Below are 22,813 nucleotides of genomic sequence, written 5' to 3'. Positions count from 1 at the left end.
TTGTGGGAGCATTTCATTTGAAGCAAAATTATGAGTACTTCAACTAGGCCAAATTTGGAAATATATCAAAGGTCTTTCCAAGAATTTTGGCTCTCAGTGGTGAATTATCTTTCTGAACAAGAAGTGGTTCCAGCAAATCCATACTTTCGAGATCTGATTTTGACATATGGGAATTCCCTAAATGCCTATCCAATGTCTATTTAGCAGCGATGAGAGTCTGAAGGGATTCAGTAGGTTATACAGGTCTCCTATTTTGTCATTGTCAGTCCTTGTATCGAGCAGGTATTAATGTTGATGCCATGTTGTACAATTTTTATTAATAATTTTTGGGGAATTAATTTTTTTTTAAGACAGATATGTTTGGGATTTTGTTCACTGAAGAAGAATGCACTCTAGCTAGAGACACTGAATGCAGGTCTTTAATGTCTTTAATGTCTTTCAGTCGACTGGCTCTGTCTTGCTTTTGCAGGCCAATTTACGTTGCTTAGCTTAATCCTTATTGCTTCTCATTGCTGATAGCTGACACAAAGTGACATGAATGTCATTGAGCCCCCACTGCTACAATATCCTGATTGGAAAGGGCATATGTTGTAAGTAGTCTTTGTCTTGTACTCCTTTTTCATTTTGCATGTGGGCTGAAGTAGATATGACTTTTGGTAGGAGTCAGTTCTGGAGTTCCCCTAACCCAACTCTGATTGTGTCACAGGCAAACATTATGTGTGGGAAACAAAGCTCCCAAGCATGCAGGGGCCTAACAACAACAACAATAATAACAACATTCAGTTTATATACCATCCTTCAGGACAACTAAATTGCTCACTCCGCAAGGTTTATGCTTAATTGCTCACTCAGCACGGTTTATTATTATCCTCACGACAATCACCCTGTGAGGTGAGTGGGGCTGAGAGAGCTCAGAGAGAGCTGTGACTGATCCAAGGTCATCCTGCTGGCTTCAAGTAGAGGAGTGAGGAATCAAACCCGGTTCTCCAGATTAGAGTCCTGCCACTCTTAACCACTACACCAAACTGGCTCTGGTTTGGACTGGGGCCATAGCATGCTGGAACTCAATTTGAATTTGGACCACAGTGTGAGGAAAGAAGGGACTTCAGCCTCCCTCCTCCCAATGCTGTTTTCATGAGCCAAAACAGCCCCAGAGATGCTATTTGCCCATGTAGCTTACTACAGAGCAAATAATGCCCACTGAACCATTTTGACTCAGGAAAACATCTGGGAAGGGGGAAGGCTGAAGTCCCTTCTTCCCCCACACTGTGGTCCAAATCCCAATTGGGTCCCAGCATGCTTTGGGAACTTTGCTTTCTACCAGTAATGTTAGCTGTGACATAATAAGGTCCAACTTATGCCAAATATCGTATATGGTTTTTCCGTATGTTTGCTCTGTATGAATGAGAGACCTTCAGATTCCGGGATGTATGTTTACAAACTAGCTTTATAGGATGATGGTGATGCAAACTTTTCTTAAGCCTTGAAAACTTCCTTTCCTCCTTCTCTTTGCAACCTTGGTTTCTCAGGGCCAGAGAAGTAATAGTTTCTATTCTATTAACACCACTGAAGATGCTAGCCACAGCTGCTGGCGAAACGTCAGGAACTACAATGCCAAGACCACGGCAATACAGCCTGGAAAACCCACAACAACCATAGTTTCTAGTTTAATTCCTATAAAGTGTGGTCATTGGGTGTGATATCACTTCTCTGTAGTATTTATATTTTGATACATGATGCTAGCTCTGACTGGAAAGCCAAGGCAAGCCCGATCTTGTCAGATCTTGTCAGGGTTGGCCTTGTTCAGTAATTGGATGGGAGACCTCAAACGAAGACCAGGGTTGCAGAGGCAGGTAATGGAAAACCACCTCTGTGAGAGTCAAGCTACAAGCGATGAATGACACTTGCCTGGCAAGTGAACAGACTCACATGTACTCCTCCCTGTTCACTTGCCATTCACTTGCTCTCCACTTGATCAAGTGGAGAGCAAGTGAATGGCAAGTGAACAGAGAGGAATACACGAGAGTCTGTTCACTTGCCAGGCAAGTGTAATTCGTCACTTGTAGCTTGACTCTTAGTCTCTTGCCTTAAAAAAAACAGCTGGGGTTGCCATAAGTCATCTATGACTTGATGGCACTCTCCTCCACCACCTCTTCACAAAAATTAAGTGTGTAGCTATTTCACCTCCATAATGTGAGGACCAGCTACATGTCTCTTATTCAATCATGACCTAAAGGCTGCAGAAACATGCTTTAGAGAGTTTCTGATTGATCTGTGAATATGCAAAATCTTGCTGGGGAAAAATACGTGGACGGCATTATGTTGGGCCTGAGTTTCTTCTAGTGTATGTGCAACAGTCTTCACACCTCCCTTTTAAATGAGGGTAAGGAATAAGTGTTTATTTTTAAGCTGCAGGCTTCAGTTGCAGGAAAAACTTGAAAAATCTAAAACAACAATGAACTGGGAGATTTTATGATATCTCCTATGTGAGCTATATGATGTCAGTTGCCTGATAAAACTTATTTCACGGTTGCTACATAAGCCTTATTTGTATTCTTCAGCTTGCGGGAGGAAGTAGCTCGATTTTTGACATATTACTGCAAGGCACCTGCACCTCTCAAAGCGGAAAATGTAGGTCAATTTCCTTTCTTGTTTGTTTGGTTTTTCTCCTTTGTACTGGTATTCTCTGTCAAATTCACTGAGAACCAGTGTGGTGTAGTGTCATACTAGGATCTGGGAGACCCAGGTTCAAATTCCCAGTCCTCACAGGGTTGTTGTTGTGAGGATAAAATGGAGCAGAAGAGAATGATGGAAGTCACTTTGGGTCCCCATTGGAGGGAAAAGGAAAATAAATAAATAGATGACTTCATCTAGAGATAGTTACCAGTCTCTAAATGTATTATGAGCTTAAACTAGGCAACGTGATAGGTCCATGATTAGAATATTCCATATTTTTAAAGGAGTTCAGCAGTGTCACACAGCTACTTTGAAGACTGGGAAGGATTGGTTGGCAAAAGCACTTAATCCTTAGCTCCAATATATCTTCAGAATTGGAAATTATCACCCGCCCACCCCCTGGAACAGCAACTAGCTCTGTCTCCTATCCTGTGTGCAGTTTTGAAAGAGGCATTTAATTGTTTAAGTATAATTGGGGGAAGTGGTTCAACATTCTCTCCCCAGTGATCCTTCTCTGATCTTCAGAATGGAAGTACAGAATGCTAATCACAGATCTACCCTGGTACGTCTAGTTTAATTCTGAGGAAGTTTGTGGTAAAAACCAGAATGGCACTTTGAGTATATGCAAACCTAAGTTGATTTCTGCTTGCCCATTTCTGCCATATAAAAAGTTGACCATTCTAAAATATCGGTCACCACAGTTAAAATCCGAATTGGGCCCTTGTGACACTTGGATACTAGTTCCCAGCAATAGCTCTCTGACTGAAGTGAGTGAGAATCTGGTCAAGGAACCAAGACCCAACAAGAGGCGGGGAGGAATCATGTGTAGTTTGGCCTGTAGTATGTGCTTGATGAGCTGATGAATGAACTTAGCCTTCAGATGGACTTCTACAAATCTTTGTTATCAGTTATTGACAGGTTAAGTTTTACAGACGATTTATATAATACTTTGTTTTATTGCTTTGTGTAGTTAATTTTATTTCAAATAGATGATGCCTCTGTAGATACCTGCTCGTGGTGGCTCACAGAGTAAAACAATACAATAAAATTATAAAAATAGCATACATTTAACCTTAATTTTAATTTACTCTCTTCTAAACCATTTTGGGAGTTTCAGTTGGGAAGTGTTTTTTTTTAAAAGAAATCTAATAGATAAAATTTTTATTGAGTTGTCATGAAATATTTTATTATATTTAACAATGGCAAAATAAGAGATGGTTCTTTCTGAATAACATAATGCTAATTTACTACTTCCCTGAAAGGAATATCATCTTTTCCCAACTTTCTGATGTTTAGAGTGTCTTAAACAATTACACAGCATTATTTTCTCTTCCAGATTTGGGCACACCATAGTTGGGTGATCCATTGCACTCGTATGATCAAATCCTTGTCTTTTTCCAATGTACTGATTCCTTGAATTTATATAAAACAGTTCTTTGGTGTTTTGAAGAGATGGGCAAGAGTAGATTTTCATCCTTAGTGCCAAGATGTTTTGTATAGCAAATACTCTTTTGTGAAGGGGAGTAATATTTATCCCACAATCTTTTCTGCAGGTGATTGTGCAGAATGGCTGTGGCTCTCTGTTTTCTGCTTTAGCTACAGTTCTCTGTGACCCTGGCGGTAAGTGCAAATGAGAGCAATTTAATATATAGATTTGTTGGAAGGAAGTACAGTAGGAATAATACAATCACTTGTATGGGGAATAGCCATTTCATAATTTTTTTGTGCCATATACTCTACTTGAACATGTCTGAATGCCAGTCTATAAGGTACATAAGAGATTTGTGATCGGATTTCCAGATTTTTTTGTACGTTAAGAAGCTGCTGGGGGAGGAGGCCGTTTGGATCTTAGCTTTAGTGCATGGGAAAGGGGTTTTGACTCTTAGCTTGCCTTCCCACCGATGGTTTAAGTTGTGGTTAAAAAAAAACCCATGTACAATATAATCTGGGGGTTGATTTCTTTCAGGAAAACTGAAAGCCCCACAGAATGTGTTAAGGATTAATAACTTTAAATCACCCTCAATCCCGGCAACAGTTTAATATTACAGAAGACATCAGGAAATTTGCTGAAGTGTCTCCGATGTACTGTGTAGCTGGCTATAATATGATATTGGCTCACAGGGACATTAAATTGGGACCCTGACCTCAGTTGTGTTGTCCCAGTAACCAGTTTCAAAAAGACAGACGGAAGCAATGGAATAATGGGATTTATTATTTGGTTTCAGAAGCCTTCCTGATTGCGACTCCATTCTATGGCGGTATCACCCAGAGTGTGTTTCTCTATGGGAATGTCAAGCTGGTCTATGCCTATTTAGACAGTCAGGTAATTAATTTAATTAATTTATTTGTAGGAGGGGAATGGAATACTGCTGCAGTTCATCATTTAAAATAAATGGCATTCATGAAATGACCTTTGCAGACTTTTTACCTTGACAATTTATAGGCAGTAACTTCGAACTGAATGGTAGTTGGGAACCAACAGTGGGGCTACACTTATGTTTATTTATTTATTAACATTATTTATAGTTTGCCTCTCTCACTGAGATTCAAGGTGGATTACACAGTGTAATTCAATACAATCAATACTTATGAATATTGTTGGCAAGTTGCCAAAATACTAGCAGAGAAGTTTATTTACTGACCATTTGTGGTAAGAAGACATATGTGTCCTAGGCATGAATGTAATCCGCTTTGCGATCCAAAGTCAGTTTGAAATAGCCCAAGGGTAAGGAGGAAAACCTTCTTTCTGCCACCTCTCATTTCTGTGCTAATAGAGCTGCTGGTTTAGGTTCTAAACATGACTTTTGGGAATGCAGTGTCCCATGCAAATAGATATAAGGGGTCTTTGACAAAGTGGTCAAGCACCTTGTTATGGAAGGAATCCTGAGAGTGTGAAATCAGATGCAAAGTTTGAGGCAGTAATGCAGCTGGGCTGGAGAATTAGAAAACTCAAAGCAGTCAAAATAATATCAAGCATTCACTCCAATGCCTACCAGAAGCCCATGTTAAGAGAGAGTCACCAAACCATTCCAACTTCAGGATGGAATGTTTCCAATGGGCAAGTTACTCTAGAGGGTAGGTGAGAAATCAGCTAAATTAAATGAGAAGGCGAAACAGAGATTGTAGCTACTTATCCATTCAGGGAATCTCTGTGCTGAAGCAGCCCAGTTTTTTAGACAGCAAATCAGCCAAAAGGGGAAAAGTGGGGCAGAGAGAAATGGTAAAGAAAATATTTTCTTTTCCGGCTTGGAAAGTATGGAGGAGCAAGGGGGTGGGTAGGGTTGAATAGGTGAGTTCCCTGACTAGAGGAATGGGAAGAATGGTTGGTTCAGCATCTTGGGCATACTTCTAGATAAGACCGAGTTAAGGTGCCATGCCATCCAGGCATGGAGGAGGTGTGCTTGGAGGCAGTCTTAATCTGACCCCCTGTGACTTTGGTCAGTAATTCCAAATAGTGTAAATAAGATACATTTGAGGTGAGAAAGAACTTTCTTTGTGGAATGCTAAAGCACCTGGTTCTTTCAGTGGTTAAAAGGTGCATCAATTCATTGCAGAGGGGTCTTGCTTAACAATGTGATGACCCAGTACTTCTCCTGGAGAGGGCCTCATTTGACTCCAGTTATCACAGCCAAGTTGAGGTCTGTTTCTACTCAGGGCTGGTCTCTCCATGCAGCAGAGTAAGGTGGTAGAAATTTGAGGTAACTGAATGGACTGTACCACTTCAGACACTCAAGACAACCTTGTGCACTCTTCTGTATCCATGAGCACATGGCTATCAAGCCTTCAATAAAAGATGACCCTTCAACCTGGGTAAGTGACTGCTCAGTTAATGGTTATTCTCTTTTTCTTTTATCATTTGGTGTGTTTCAGGTGTCTGGCACAAGCACTCGTCCCTTCCAGCTTACTGTGGACAAGCTAAAGAAGGCTTTGCAGGATGCACAGTCAGAGGTGAGTTGGGCTTCTCTTGCACTTGCTTGGATATATTTGTCCAAAGACTGGGTGAAGATGCAGATCCAAAGGATGTTATTTGGTGCAATATGAAAACTCTGGATACAATTTTAGTAGTATTGTTGAGGACCTGGACCTGATTTTTTTTATATGTTTTGTTGTTTTTATGTTCTTTTATGGCTTTAGAATCCTGGTAGATATCTCATTTTTAAAAGGGCCATATATTGAACTGAAGCAGCAAAGTATCGACTCGCTTAGCCCATGTGAATCAAGATACAACTTCAGAAGCTTCTCCTTCACAATAGAAACAGTCTTAGAGGTTTTGACAGAGTCCTTTTCTTTATTATTCCTTTCAGTTACTTTTTTCAAGACACAAGGGAAGTCTGCTTTAACTCCCCATTCCCCAATTGCAATAGCACTAGAGTTCTTTCTTTATGTACCTAGCCTTCCAAACCTTGTTTGTATGAAGTATGTATTGAGTAAATTCTGACTATTTTGGTTGTTGATCATGTTGAGGGTAGTGGCTTTGGCTGTCTCTTTGCTTCTGTTGGAGAAAGTGGCCAAGGTGTGTATTAAGGGTGGTGTCCTTGGGTCGAAGGTATGGGGGGGGGCAGAATGGAAAACCTGGGAGGCCTGTGCCTACTTCAGGGAATGTGACTAAGAGCTAGTATGTTGTAGAGCTTAAAGTGCTTGACTAGTACTACGACTCCCTAGATTCAAATTCCCATTCACTTGGGAAGCTCACCGAATGACTCTGGACCAGTCACTCTCTCTCAGCCTAAGTTGTCTCACAGGGGTGTTGTGAGGATAAAGTTATGGAAGGGCAACCATGTGAGCTGCTCAGAAGCCATTGGAAGAATGATGGGATTCCTTTCCTAAATAGGCCTGCAAAATGCTTTCCTTCTTATGTTAAACTGTTAAGTGAGCATCTGAACTTTTAGCTGGAGGACACTCTTATAAGGAAATAGGACTGTAGTCTATTGCAGTGTTTATTTTAAGTATCTCCTTCTTTTACTGCGTTGTTTTCTTTAATCATTCAATTTCTGCATTATGGTATGTCGTACCTTAGACAATCTTTTGTTTGCTCTGTTTTCTAATTCTGTAATCACAGTCCTATTACATTGTATATTGAATTACTTCTGCTGTCTGATTGAATTCACCTTTACAGTGAAATCCTAAACAGAGTTACTCCACACTAAGCACATTGATTTCACTGGGCTTAGACTGGAGTAACTCAGGATTTTACTGTTAGTTTCTGCTGAAAAGGCGGGCTATAAATGAAGTAAAGTTTTTAAAAAAGTATTTATGATTGCCTCACCCAATGTGTTGTTTAACCTTAAAAATGTTGCAGGGTACCCTGACTTGGGAAAAGTTCCTTTAAAAAAGTGCATTCTCCCCCCCCCCCCCCGCCTTTTCCTGGCCCGCTATTGGTCCAGTAGGAAAAAAGGCACTTTCTCTTCGCCTTTTTTTCACTGGCAGGAGAAGAGCTGTTTTGCTAAGAGAAACTGGTGGAGATAAATAATTAACTTTCCCTTCCCCAGCAACATAGCTTCAGACTTCAATTCTAAGTCTTACTTTTTTTTATGCTGCAGTGTCAAGTCGCAGCCAACTTACGATGACCCCGTAGGGTTTTTAAGGCAATAGACATTCAGAAATGGTTCGCCATTGTCTGTATAACGACCCTGGCCTTCCTTGGTGGTCTCACATCCAAATACTGATTAAGATCAACCCTGCTTAGCTTATGACATCTGACACAATAGGGCTATCTGGATCATCCAGGTCAGAGCCTTAATATATTAGCTTTGTCAAACTGCCATCAATGCAGGGTCTGAACATAGAAATTCAAACTATTTTCCTTTCTGAATTGCCTGTTGATATCTTTCTCTTTCTTTATCAAGACAAATTCAATTTTTATTTTAAATGTTCCAGTTTGGTGTTAATTCTGCAATTTGGGAATACCCTGTGTAGCTAAATCATTCCAACCCTGTTTCTACCCATTCCTGTTTGAAAGATTCAGTGATGGTGGTGGGGGAGAGTTACAGGTTATGTATAACAGTATACCCTTCTAAGGAATTTGTCCAAAAGGCCTTTGAGTGATGCAGCCTATGGCAGTAGTGGCAGATCGCTGAGGAAAAGCTTTGAGAGTTTAGTCAAGCCCCACAAGTCTTCATATAAAATGAAGTGGCCAGTCTTGGGTTTTTTAATGTATTAATTAGTTTTGTAGCTGCCTCTCTAGCAAACTGCTCAAGGTGGCTTTCAACAATTCAGAATGAAATACGAAAATACACAATCACAAAACAACTCATATATAATCAAATAATGAAATAATATAAGTACTGGTTTTATATGATTTAAATCTGACCCCTGGTGCTTGTTTCCTTGCTTCTTTTTAAAATGTTGATTGGTTTGTTTTCTAGGGTGTCAAAGTAAAGGCTTTAATTCTTCTGAACCCACAAAATCCCCTGGGGGACATCTATTCTCTTTCAGAACTTAATGAGTACTTGGAATTTGCAAAAAGGTATGGTACTCCTGGATGGTCTGGCTGTCCAGCAGTCCAGCTGTCTTAAGGTGGCTGCTCAACGCTGAATATTTTTGTACAATAGAAATAATTTATTCTAATCAGTGCAGCAAAGGTGTTAGAGATGAAGTGTTTCTACACCTTGGAAAGTATCATAGCACATCTGGATCCCTAGTTCTATGGGGGTCTGATCAGCAAACATGGTTGATGCTTGCTGGTCAGATCCTCAGGTAGGGATGTGTGCTTCGGGTTTCTAATTCAGGTAAAATACCCGAATCGGACCCGATCCATAAAGATTCTGGATTTCCGAACTGGGAAATCCCGAACCAAAGCTTTCCAAAGCATCTGGAATGCTTCAGAAAGCTTCGGGGCCGAGTTTAAAGGGCCCCTTTCCTGCTGCTTGCAAGCGGCAGGGCCCTTTAAACATCTCCCCAACCCCCAGCCCCCCTCCCTCACTTACCTTGGCCCTGCTGTTGGTGGTGGAGGTGGCGTTGGTGGCAGCAGTGGCTCCGGCCCTCTCTGCCATCCTGCGGGGTGGCGGAGGAGGTGGAGAAAGCCCTTCCTGCCCCTCAAATGGTCACTGTGATGGCTCCAGCCTTCCCCGCCACCCTGCAGGCCCAGAGGAGGCGGTGAGGCGGCAGAGGAGCTGGCTCCGGGCTGTCCCGGCCTCACGCGTACTGCTGCTACTGCCGCCCAGCTGATCACCCTCCCCCTCTCCCTGCTGACCAGGTAAGTGGGTGGGAGGTGGGGGTGGGTTGCTCACCCTCACTTCAGTATGCTCCAAATCTTTACGGAGCATACTGAAGCGAATAAATATCAGAATTCCGAATTTTTTTCTCGCTTCGGGTAAACCCGAAGCAGGAAATCCAAATCTTTTCAGGATGCACACCCCTATCCTCAGGTATGCTATGATTGCAGGGTGATATAAGCGCTAAGTGAAGGCAGCTTCACACATTCTATTGATTTTATATTAAATGGAATTTTGCTGTCGATTATCATGTATGTCTTTCACTGGGATATACTGAGAAGCCACGATGGACTCTTTCCTCTGTGTGTGTGTGTGTTCACGCACGCGCACGTGTGTGTGTGAGAGATGAAATATACAAATGTGTTTGTGTGTGTGACAATGACTTCATCACAGTTTTTTATATTTCAAATGTTTTAAATGCATACTTTAATACGTATAGGTTGAAGGAATGGGTTCTGTTACTTGAAATTATTGAACTCTTTTAGAATCTTGGGGAATGCTGGATATAGATTTGGAGGTTTTTTATATACTTATTTTTATATACTAAACCTATGCTTTTTCAGGACAGTTAAGATGCTGCTAGTGAAGGAATGCAAGTTGAAGGAAGAACAATTGGGGATGTTAGAGACTATACCAGTGACAATTGAAGAGTGTAGAGTTATAAAGCCTAAAGAGATAGACAAACGTTTCAACTGTTTAAAGATTGTACAGTTAACACTTGTAGATATTTAAAATATTGAGATACAATATAGTCAATTAGGATGACTGAGAAATATGCATGTAGATATTTGTATGATAACTTCTGAACCAATCCACTTGCATAGTTGTTAAACAGGTTTAACAGGAGTAAAGATGAGACTGCATACTTGGTAAGAAAAAATTGGAATTCCAGAGTGAAAATTAGACCAGTCTCACATCTGTCTTTTTTAGTGGGTTGCATTATATGTAGAAGAATGGTCAGTTATGGAGAAAATCTGATGTCCACAAGGTCTTCCCATAATCACTAGTAATGTGAAATTGACTGTAGTGCTTAGATAGGAACTTCTATAGCTCTACTGTTTTGACATCGGATTTTGACAGCATTGACCTTCAACTCCTGGCCTGTATCCCAAAGTAAATATCTGCTGATGGAAGGGATTTCTCTTAGCAAAGCAGAACTTCCTTGCTATCTCTCTCTTGCTGAAGCCTCGAATACCTCCCAAAATGCTGCTTCTAGGGGACGGGAGGCCCCGGGAACAGCAGGAAGGGAGAGTTAAAGGTCTGCAGCAGGAGGGGGGAATTGGTGAAAATTGCCCCTCCCCTGCCATTAGTGGTAATTTTCTGTGGGATCCAGCCCTTGTCATCAGTATATATTTCTATCCAATTTTCCAATTTTCCTGTTTTTTTAAAATAGATATGAGCTACATGTGATTGTAGATGAGATCTACATGCTGTCCGTTTTTGATGATTCTGCCTCTTTTCATAGTGTGCTGGAAATGGACAGGTAAAGCTGGCTTTACTGCTTCTGTTGTCTGATAATGACCAATGCTACAAAGGGCTGTTAGGGGTGTTATGGCACTTACTGCATACATCATGTTCTTCACAGAGACAGTGTGGTGCAGTGGTTATAGTGTCTAACTGGGGAGCCCTGCAATCAAATCTCCCCTCAACTGTGAGACTCACAGTCTGATCTTGAGCCAGTCATTTTCTCTCAGACATCTACCTCACTGGGTTGTGTGAGGATAAAATGGGAGTGGATGAGACACAATATATGCCACCTACAGATCCTTAAAGGAGGGCTGGGATAGAAACATGATAATAACCTTCCTAACAAAAACAGCTATTGAAAAATACAGAAGATCATGCTGGGACAGGAGTTGAGAGTTTTTTGGTGGGTATAAAGCAGTGCTCCCTATGCTACTGAGTTGGCATATTCTCGACCTTCCAAAGGTTGCTTTTTAGTTTAATTCTGACAATGATATTCTGAGCATCTTGACTTTAGGAGCTTAGAAATATGTAAGGTTTAGGATTGGACTGCAAGTCACTTCAGAAGGCAGGCTATAAGAACGGCCACCTTATGGAAAGGTATGATGTTAGAGTTGCATTTTAAATTATTTGCATTTGTTTGGCATTTTGTTGTTTGAGATCTTCATAGAACATAGTGTTGTAACTGCACTTCCAGTGGGGCCTGTGGTCTCTTTTTGAGGAGCACTACTGCTCATTTGCTACATGTAATCTGCTCTGAGTTTTAGAATGCCAACTTGATGATCCAGAAGTTTCCACAATTTGTTTCTAACATCCCGTATGCATCCCTTTTACATACAGATTACCTGATCCAGAGAGGACCCATGTGATGTGGGGAATTAGTAAGGTATGCACTGTTTTCTTGTGCAGCATTGGGATGAATCCAAAGGCCAGGGCAGTGTATAAAAGAGAACAACATGATGTTGTTGGATCAAACGGTTTGTGTTGTGATTATTATATATATTTTTTGTCCCTAAAGGACTTTGCTATCTCTGGGATTCGTTTTGGAACCCTGTACACAGAGAACCAAGATGTTGCCAATGCCATCGGTTCTTTGTGTTACTTCCATGGGGTCTGTGGGCCAGTCCAGTACAAAATTGCCCAGCTTCTGCAAGACAGAGGTGAGACAGTGTCACAGGACCTCAATAGTCTACTTTCCTCTGTGTTCTCTGCTAGATGCTGTTTTTGTTGACCTGCTAGAATCCTTAGGATCCGAGTTGGCTAACAATACTGTATGAACTTTCAGGGTTTTGTTGTTGTTGTTGTTGTTAAAGCATGTACTATGTTCAGGTGCAACAAGACTAAAGGAAATGGTGGTGTTTGCATAGATGGACCTGCTTAGGGCGTCCTTTATGTGTTTTTTAAAAAAATGTACTGTTAACAGTGTCAAGTGTGAATATAGCAACTATCATCAACAGTTAAGGCTACTAGGATTTTGAACTATGGTTTGCCAATACAAAAAAAAAGTAAGAAAAGGGAGTAGAATGATGAATGTATTATACTCCCCTGCATATGACATCTGGTAACTATTGGAAAATCCTGAAAATCCTGACCATTTTCTTCCTGTTGAAGTGATTTTTTCATGCATTGACTGCAGTACCAGATGATGATATACATATGGGATAGAGTCAAATCAGATACCAAGTGCAAAACTTTCATGTTATTTTACATTATTTTCAGCACAGTGGTTTTTAATGGGGTCAGTTCAATGGGTCAAATGAGGACAACAAATCAAGCAATGCAAGTTCATGTCTGAATCATCCCTAAGTGTTTTCTCTTCTTGGCTAGACTGGATCAACCAGGTGTATTTACGGGCCAACCATGACAGGTTAAAAGCTGCCCATACCTTTGTGACAGATGAACTCAAGACCTTAGGAGTTCCTTTCCTGAACCGCAATGCAGGCTTCTTTGTATGGATTGACTTCCGAAAGGTCAGTGGTTGTAAGAAGAGTTCTGCTGGATCAAACCAAGGGTTCCTCTAGTTCAGCACAGTATTCTGAGGATAGCAAGCTAGTTTGTTGTTTAACTTCTGATACTCCAGACTTTTATCATGGCCAATAGATAATTTTTTACCTCTATAAATTCTAAATTGTTATGGCATTTGAATTTTTCAAACATTTATTGGATTATATGTATTGATTATTTTATCGGGCTTTTAACATTGTAAACTTCCTTTGACATCATGGTGGTAATATGGCATATAAATTAGTTTAAAAAGAATATCCCCCAATATGCCAGGTACTTCTTATCAGCTGCGTCAAATAAAATTTCCTTATGAGATTTTCTAGTGGTAGTAGTTGAGATAAAGGAGCCTTTGCAACTTGCTGGAATCATGGCTGTCCCATTTCAGAAAAGGGGAAATGTCTCCCTTGTCCTCTCCCTTGAAATCTAATCTCATTTTTGGCAGGCAGAATCTGTGGCTTTCTGCTTTATTTTCATTCCTGAAGTAGCGCCGAATCCACACTCACCTATTTTCCGTCTTTTTAACGGAAAACTTCCGTGTGTTTCCAACCCGCAAATTTCACCTCTCTGTTCACATTCATGCTTAAACTGCGTATTCCTTGCGCGACCTACTGTTCACACAGCCGTTGGCAAAGCCGTCTTAGTGGGCGGGGCTTAATCTTCCCGCCCGATTTTTTTTTAAATTTTTTAAAACAGAATTCCGTTATTTCGAAATCGCAATATACTGAAACATCAGCAAAGTGATATATCATGTGCCGCTTTTCGTAGCGATTGGTTCATATTTCTGGCGGCGTACTTAAAAATCCTATAAAAAGGAAGCACACAGGAAAGATCTCTTTGTGGGTGATAGCAGCTGGTAGGATTCATTATCATGGATCCCATTTAAAATTTCAGTATTTATAAAAATATTTAGGAAGTTGCGGTGGCCGCGGAAAAAAGGGAATCTGTAGTGCCTATGTGTTCCGTGATATTCTGAATTGTGCAAGAACATTTAGCGGAATTTCGATATTACATTAATCAGATTAAAATTTTTTAAAAAGGACAGAAAACGTGGGGTGGTCCGCATTGCGCCACTGAGGATAGAATTCTGCAGATCACTTTCCCCAGCAACGAGATTTTATTCTGGCAACATCAAAATAATGTTTTCAATGTAACAAAGTAAGCTATGAAATCCCAGCTTTCATGGAGTACAGAGCATTTGCGGGGACAATAAGCCAATCGACGCATTAGGAATGGGTTTCCTATACAGGGTAGAGAAATGGAAGTGGGGGTGGTTTCAAGAAAAGGCGCTCGAAATCCACTTCTAGGCATTCACGTCCACCGTGCAACTCCCGCAAGAGACCAGTAACTGGCGATGAAAACCAAACCGAAAGAGAAGCGAGAGAACTGTGGAATGGAAAACAGGTAGTGTGAACAGCACTGAGATTTGCGCAAAAAAAGTTGGAAAACTGCGGGAAAATTTATGTAGTGTGGATTCGGCCTAGGTCTCATATATCTTATGATGTTATCTATAGTGTCTCCAAACAACCTTATTTTTGCTGATTGTTCTGTTAACTGATTCCAGTACCTGAAAAGACGAACCTTTGAAGAGGAAATGGTGCTCTGGAGACGCTTTCTGGATAACAAGATCCTGCTTTCCTGTGGTAAAGCTTTTGAATGTAGTGAGCCTGGCTGGTTCCGCATCATCTTTGCTGATAAAATGCACCGGCTGCAGCTAGGTCAGTGCTGTCTTTCTCTTGCGCTCTGTCCCCATACAACTTATGATCCACCAAGCCAGTGTAGTATAGCCTGTTGGGAGCTTGACAGTGGGATGTCTTTTGCAGTCACAAGCAGCAGCAAAATCAGGTGTATCAAACCCCTAATGGGGTGACATACACAGCTGCTGGGCATATATGTCAGAGTGTGAGGACCACCATCTTCCAATATATGCATTTCCTGGCCACTTTGAACTGCGAGTTACCCAATTGTCTGTAGCATATTGGCAGTCTGACATGATCTTCTGTATCTTCAGCACATCATCTGTTGGCCTGAGTCAAGTTTTTGATCCAACCAATGTGCTCCCCCCTTATCTTCAGGAATGCAGAGGGTCCGTGAGGTCTTAGAAGAATGTGAGCAAGAACTCCTGAATGAAGAGAGAGACCAGGCCTGCCAGTCTGATTCAGAGGGCAAAGAAGACAGCACAGATGAAGTGATCTTTGTGTCCCATCACCAAGAGCCAGTGTCTGCTGCTGGCTCCAACCTTGGTGACCTTATTGGCCTTCTGCAGCAGCAAATGCGTTCATCTGACTGGCTTCAGAAAAATACAGCAGAGCAGTTTGCACAGGAGAAGCCAGAGATCTATGATGTTTTCAGCAAGTTGGTGGGGAAGCAGTAAACAGCTGCAATACATCTGCACGGAGATTGTCCCTGGAGGGCACCATGGTTAGGCTTTCACTTGTGACCAGGGATGTGTTTTCCATAGACCATGAAACCTTTTTATAAAGCTCCTTCCTTGACCGCCTTTTCATTACCATTATATGGGATGTGCTTTCATTGGACTGAGGCCATATACAGAGGCCTGGCTTTTATTCTGCCTCTACCCTGTATAATGTATTTTATATTCCTGTTTCTATTGAATAAGCTTATTCTCTCTAATATGGAGAGTTATGGTGTCCCCAACTTTTTGAGCCTGTGGGGACCTTTGGAATTTTGGCACAGTATGGTGGGCTCAGCCACAAATGCCACAGCTTTCCTTCAGACACACGAGATCCTTGTTCTGTGATGGCAGCTGCTGCCAATGTAATGTCTTTAAAAATCTGCATAGCCAATCAAATTTCCTGTGGCCAGTCAGAGCCATTGCTGGGCAAAGGCCCCACTTGGCTTTACCCACTTTCTAAAAACACTTGGCAGGCACCAGGTAAGGTGTTGGTGGGAACCATAGCACCCATGGGCACACTACATTAGGGACCTACCCCCACTCAGAATGAAATTTAAGTGCAACAAATTTTGATCTACGTATGTATGTTCCATCAATAAGGCACTTTAATACAGTATTTAAAGGCTGGTTCAAAGATATATCGGTTCAAATAATCTACTACGGGTAAATCGCAGGTTTTTATAAGTATCTCATATACTACAGTGTGAGTATGCTTTAGAAACAAAACTGGTTTGCTATTAAATTCCAGTACTCTAAGGGCAATGGTTAAGGGATTAGGAATAGGCCACAGGCTCTCTCTCTCTCTCTCACACACACACACACACAATTCTGCAGCCCCCTCCTCTCATACTTGGTTTTCTGCCACAGACTTTCTTCATGAAATTACCCATGGTTAACCGGATTTGCTTCTAATCAGCATTTGAAGCAAACTGTTGTTAGCTTTCACTAAAGTAACATCTCTTAAAAATCCATTTCATTTAATACTGTTTATCCTGGGTGTAGCTTTTAAAATAAAACATGGGGAAGGAGGGCTGGGTGGCAGCTCTGCAGTATGGCTGGTCCAGGCTGAAAGTGATACAGCATTGCCAAGGGGGTTGGGGTGGGTGGGAAGAGGAGGGCACAGCCACCTGTCTATCTTGGAAATCCATGAAAGACCTACATAGCTAAAGAATAGGGCTCAATAGGGGCTGTGGGGCTGACAGAAAAGGAAGCTTCAGCTCTACTGGGGAGAAGTCTTGACCCAGAGAAGTACTAGCACAGTAACAGAAGGCTCCTCCTCCAGTTGCTGCCTCATACATCAGGAAATGGAGATATTGTAACTGTAGCCCCATTAGAACCATTTTTACCAATACCTCTTACGAATGTGTTACACTTAGCACTCTGTTTTTAGGAACATAATCACAGTATTAAAGGAGGTATTACTTTATTATCAATGTTGGAAGAGAGAGGACTAATCATCATTAGGAGAATATCCAAAGAGGGGATCAAGCAAGCAAATCCATTCCTAATTTCTGAAATATGGCTAGCAGACAGGTGCTGTTACATCTGTCGCAGCCTGGAAACCTGCAACTCTAACACAATTAAAATCTCAATGGCTCAAATCGAACACTTTTAAATTTGCATTTCTGTAATTGCTGTTCGGAAGTATATCCAACAAGAAGTAGGCAGTCAAGTTATTCCATGTATCTCCACATCCTAGTTCTGAAATACTTATCGACTTCTTTAGAACTCAGCTGATGGAACTGAAGGCCATCCACCCCATTTCAGATCGATTTTGAGCTGAAATGTGCTGTTGAGCACAAGGGCTTTTTGCGGTCCATGATATCATGAAAACCATGTTGATGGAAAAGGAAATGACTTCAGTTAGGGCAAATGCATATAGTTGTTTGAAAGAGACTATGAAGTGAATTTTCACTTAAAGTGCTTTTGCAAATAGAGCACATGTAGTGATGGCAAATTAACATATTCTGATTTGCTAAGGTGCTCTTCAGGATTCCATAAACTCATGATTTTTAACAGGAATCTCAAAACTAGTTTTGTGAACCAACTTCTGATGTTCCATTGGTAGGTAGTTTAGATCAATTTGGTTTATCCTGGTCATTTACTTCTCCACTTCCTAAAAATGGAAAGTATCGCTTTCTCTTTTGCTGTTGTGTTAGCCCTTGGAAGTGGCTGTATTTGTAAAGCAGTAGGGTTGACTTGAAGGAATCAATTGATCATCAAACCATGACGCAGGACATTTCATACTTGATATCCCTGTAATTATTATCTTCCATCATCACAAATGTAGAGCAAGGAGAAAATCAAGAGGGACTACTGAGAGAAAGTACAGTATGACAAGAAATGATAAATGATGAAAGCCATGGTATATGCTATGGGATAAAGTGAATTATTGTGGGAATAATAATAATAACATTTGATTTATATACCGCCCCTTAGGACAACTTAATGCCCACTCAGAACAGTTTACAATGTATGTCATTATTATCCCCATAACAAAACACCCTGTGAGGTAGGTGGGGCTGAGAGAGCTCCTAGAAGCTGTGACTGACCCAAGGTCACCCTGCTGACTTCAAGCGGAGGAGTGGGGAATCAAACCTGGTTCTCCAGATTAGAGTCCCGTGCTCCTAACCACTACACCAAACTGAATGAATAGTGGATTGCAGTTGTTACATATGTGCATTCCAACATGGGTCAAAAAACCTGCGCACTGAAAGGAGATAGCAGAATGGATTGGTGCAGATTTCCCCCTTCCCACTGCATTTCCCTATACCTCCAGAACACCCATTCTTGAAGTTGGGGGAACTTGCTCAAGATTGTGTGCTTGGAGATGGGGTTCTGTTGACTTCATCTTCCCAAATACCTAGCTCCCCATGCCCTATCCTAAATTATTTCTGAGCATCCCTTGAGCCTCAGAGGTAAGTTTTTCAGTAGGCAGTAGTGGGAACAACAAAGATCCATTGTGTGAACTCATTCAGTTTAGTTATGCAAAATAATCAAGACTCATGAAAAATTGTTGTGGAAAAGACTGAAAGTACAGAAGAATCCTTATGCCTGGGATTGGTTCAAATCATATTTATTGTAAACTACGCAACTGCCTGCATAAAAAGAGATATAGGGTAATATTTAAGAAAAAAGAAGGCCCCTTTCTCTTGCATTTTCTTTGTTTTCGCCTTTTCTCTATTCTGAGACCTTTCTACTACTGGACATTGTACCATTATTACTGCTGCTTCTTTATTGTCTGCTCCTTCACCTAAATTTGGTGGAGAGAGAAGATGGATTATAACTCCAGATTTCTGGACATCTGGTTGGAGGTGTAGCCTCTGTTCATGGCTGAAGTTCTCTCTTTGGGCCAAGATCCACCTGTCCCCAGGGTGACAAAATTGCATCTTTTGCCTCTTCCCAAATCATTTTCTTGGATTGAGGATGTGATGATACAGCACAGCTGCATAACTAAACTGAATGCAAGAGATCAAACATATATAGGGGACAACCGATGGCTTGACATTCCCATGATTTTTGCCATTTTATGCAGGCATACTTGGGAGGAGAGCTGCATTTGACTTGGTGGCTCAAAAGACTGCTGGAATCTCAGTCTTTTAAGGGTGTGTCAAAAAGAGAGGATAGGGGAGAAAACATTGACACTAAGCCTAGATTTCTCTGCAGTATCTTGTTCAAAGTAGTTTACTTTGTTACCTCTGATAGTTAAGGACATTTATTCATAGTAAAGGACATGAGCAAACCCAAGCGTAAAAAACATATTGATACAAACACTGGAAGCAAAAGCTATTTTTAGCTGTTCTGTGTATTCCCTGCTGTTCTCTACCACATTCACAATGTGCACGAGTGCATGCAGGAGAACTCAGCTATTTTGGGCTAGTCCTCCCTGTGACCTCATTCCCTCTGAACTCAACTGTAATGAATATGGGGTGGGTTAAAGACAAACATTACAGACAACTACAGCAACAATCAATGCTATATTTAGTTCATGCTGTCAGTGACAGAAAAAGCTGGGCAAAGGTAGAATCTGGTACTTTACATTTCTAGCTGTTAAATGGTTCAAACGTTTTAAGTATAAACAAATAGTTCTAATGAAAGAATCAACTAAGATGAATTCAGCTCATCTGGTATCAATTAGAATGTGAAATGCTGTCCCTTACACTTGTATTTCTTCATGCTTGCTATCAATCACACCACTGTTTGGGGGCCACATGGTGTAACAGGCAGTGATTAGAAGAGTAAATAGTAGGAGTGATTTTATATGGCACAAAATGAACATCAAATAATTCTTCTGGTATTTAAGTAAGGATCCCAAAGATCCAGGTGTTTGGGTCATATTCTGGTTCCTCCTTTATGTCTTCTGTACTATCTGAAATGTGCTGTTTCTTACATATTGTCCTTATAGTATAGAACCACCTCAGGATACATATTGGAGAACATAGTTTAGATCCTAACTATGTATCATACTGGCAGAAGGTATTAACGCAAATAGAAATGGGGAAGTAATTCATTCTCCCACTGCATGCTCTCATTTCACCCACTCCCCATCAGAAGGGGAGGAGACACAGCAGGCTGCAGGGGCACTTGAAACGTTTGCTTCTGCACTACACAGAAAGCCCCCCCAAAAAACCCATTCCGGAATCTCCCTGTGCTTGGAAATCCCGTTCAAGTGGTGCTACATTAGTTAGGAAAGTTTATTCATAGACCTCACCTCTGTGAAGAAGATACTGCATCAGATGTGATACGTTTATATTGGCTCCTAATTGAGCTCTTCACTTATCCCTAATATTGGTCATATTTCTTGTTCTTTAGGATAAGGGGGGAGGGTTTGGATTATTTCTGTAATTCAATGAGTGAGGCTGCCAGCCCTTTTGCTGCCTCAAGTAACATTTTGCTCAGAAGCTTACTAGTAAGGAGAACAAAAAAACCCAGATCTTCCTGTGTATTAAAAAAAAAAGTATTACTGACTGCTATTCAGGGAAAGTAAAGTACTGCTACTAATTTGCCTCTTAAGGGAAGCACATTCAACCCACAATTCCATAATCAATGACCTTCAGCCATTCAACTGCTAATGCTTCATAACCTGTACTAGATGATACCAATTTATGGAGCAATCCAGAAGATAGATGGAGTCTGCGCTGGGGTCAAAAGATACGTCTTTTCTGAAAGATATCCCAGCTCCTGAACAGACTAGTAAGGGATCTGGAGGTTATTTTGACCCACTAAGTAAATATCTAGCTATTCTGGTAACTGAGGCCACTATAGTAGGAAACATCTGTACTTCTAGCAGCCATAGCTATCTTTACTAATCTGATTCTTATTAATGTCCCAAAATACTAGGAGTTGACAGGGAAGTGAAAATGGCCCTGGAACAAGTCACGCAGAGGAGGCCCTGCTGTGCTATAAGCCACTGCGGCAGGCCATTCAACTCAATGGGGCTGACATTGGGCATTAGCTTACCCACTGCATCATCCTCCAAACTGAAAGCCGTGCTAGAGGAGACTGTTGGTGAGCTGACACAAACTGCCATGGCTGATGAGGTGCTTGAGCCAAGGATACCAATGGCGCTATAGGGCAGTGGCCCACTGGCAAATTTCCCCGTCAGTTAAATAGCCAGTCTGACCCTGCTAATTGCCCATCACTTCTACAGGGCAGGCTCTGTAGTGACAAGTCTAGCATCTTCCCTGCTATATAACACCCTTTCTCCACAGATGCAAAGGAGCCCCGTGGCGCAGAGTGGTAAGCTGCACTTCTGCAACCCAAGCTCTGCTCATGACCTGAGTTCGATCCTGGCGGAAGCCAGGTTCAGATAGCTGGCTCAAGGTTGACTCAGCCTTCCATCCTTCTGAGGTTGGTAAAAGTTGCCTGGGGGTAAAGTGTAGATGACTGGGGAAGGCAACGGCAAACCATCCCGTAACAAAAAGTCTGTCAAGAAAACGTCATGATGCGACATCCCCCCATGGGTCAGTAACGACTCGGTGCTTGCACAGGGGACTACCTTTAACCTACCTCCACAGATGCAACATCATAACAGATAACCAGCATCACTGCGGAATCCCAGCTGCTGCTATTTTGCTTCCTCTGCAGGTTCAGTGCTGTGTAAGAATAAGGAACAAATGGAACTGGGTAAGCTGTTGCATGCAAAATAAGAATTAAAACCAGCCATGAGCTGGAGGCTGTTATTTGTGATCTGAAACTGATCCCCACCCTGGAGCATAGGAAAGCAAAGGGTGTATGTTTTTTAAAAAGGCTCTGACGTATTAGCTTGTCACCCTGAAGCTGATGAATAATTTTGCAGGATATAAATGGCAAGCAACAATCTAAAAATAGACTGGGTTGCTGCAGACCTGTCTGCCTTAGCTATATCTCTTGAATACAAACAAGATCCCTTGCTGTTTTTTTCTACAGAGCCAAGGAAACAGCTGTCAAAAGATATGTGCTTTTTCCTGAAAGATGTCCTAACTCTTTAACAGAATAGGAAGGGATTTTTACACCATTTATTATCTTTCCTGGTTCAGCTAAGATTCCTATTTTATTTAGTATGAGTAAAATGACTATCAATCCTAGAATATCATTACTACGGTGCCTCTGATATAATGCATTATTTTTTAGAAAAGTGCAGACAGAACGAAAGGTGTTTCAGGGCACTGAGCAGGCATCAGTGTGGCCTGTAAAGCAAACCATAGTCCCACTTCTTTCCCAGCACATATGGACTGGCCAGTGCTCTTGCCTCATAACAAAGCTCTTCCCTTTGGGACCCAACAAAATCCATTTATCCTTCATGTAGTTGAGCCTCTCCATTTATAAAGAAGCAATGCTCTGCTCTTAAGGTATCATTTGCTTCGTAATCAAAAGTGTAGGTGAAAGTTCATGTGCTTGATTAATGGAGACATGGAAGTTTGCAGGCACCCTGATACAAAGTGGGGAAATAAGCCTGTAGAAGGAGGTGTCTTCTTCTGCGCAGATCTTCCCAACTGTTCATGCAGGCAGCTTCTAGGGTGAAGAAAATCCCTGGCATCCAGTAGCCTTGGCTGCCTATGTA

The 22,813-nt window shown here is 41.4% G+C and overlaps 1 protein-coding gene across 3 annotated transcripts in view; it reads left to right on the top strand.

Moving 5' to 3' along the window:
• The window catches only part of ACCS (1-aminocyclopropane-1-carboxylate synthase homolog (inactive)), a 77,168-nt gene extending 59,791 nt beyond the window's left edge, over nucleotides 1-17,377 (top strand). For all 3 annotated transcript variants that reach the window (XM_054972832.1, XM_054972833.1, XM_054972831.1), the window contains exons 4-15: nucleotides 520-590; nucleotides 2,562-2,631; nucleotides 4,230-4,296; nucleotides 4,902-4,999; nucleotides 6,547-6,624; nucleotides 9,042-9,142; nucleotides 11,284-11,373; nucleotides 12,195-12,240; nucleotides 12,373-12,514; nucleotides 13,182-13,324; nucleotides 14,920-15,073; nucleotides 15,431-17,377. In XM_054972832.1, coding sequence (XP_054828807.1) covers nucleotides 520-590; nucleotides 2,562-2,631; nucleotides 4,230-4,296; nucleotides 4,902-4,999; nucleotides 6,547-6,624; nucleotides 9,042-9,142; nucleotides 11,284-11,373; nucleotides 12,195-12,240; nucleotides 12,373-12,514; nucleotides 13,182-13,324; nucleotides 14,920-15,073; nucleotides 15,431-15,729 — 1,359 coding nt within the window. In that variant the 3' untranslated portion in view covers nucleotides 15,730-17,377. The remainder of the gene's footprint in view (nucleotides 1-519; nucleotides 591-2,561; nucleotides 2,632-4,229; nucleotides 4,297-4,901; nucleotides 5,000-6,546; nucleotides 6,625-9,041; nucleotides 9,143-11,283; nucleotides 11,374-12,194; nucleotides 12,241-12,372; nucleotides 12,515-13,181; nucleotides 13,325-14,919; nucleotides 15,074-15,430) is intronic.
• The last annotated feature ends 5,436 nt before the right edge of the window (nucleotides 17,378-22,813 follow it).

This window comes from Eublepharis macularius, chromosome 2 (genome assembly GCF_028583425.1).
Source record: "Eublepharis macularius isolate TG4126 chromosome 2, MPM_Emac_v1.0, whole genome shotgun sequence".
Taxonomy (NCBI): domain Eukaryota; kingdom Metazoa; phylum Chordata; class Lepidosauria; order Squamata; family Eublepharidae; genus Eublepharis; species Eublepharis macularius.
The sequence above is the reverse complement of the archived record's forward strand: the minus strand, read 5'-3'. Positions and strand labels throughout refer to the sequence as shown.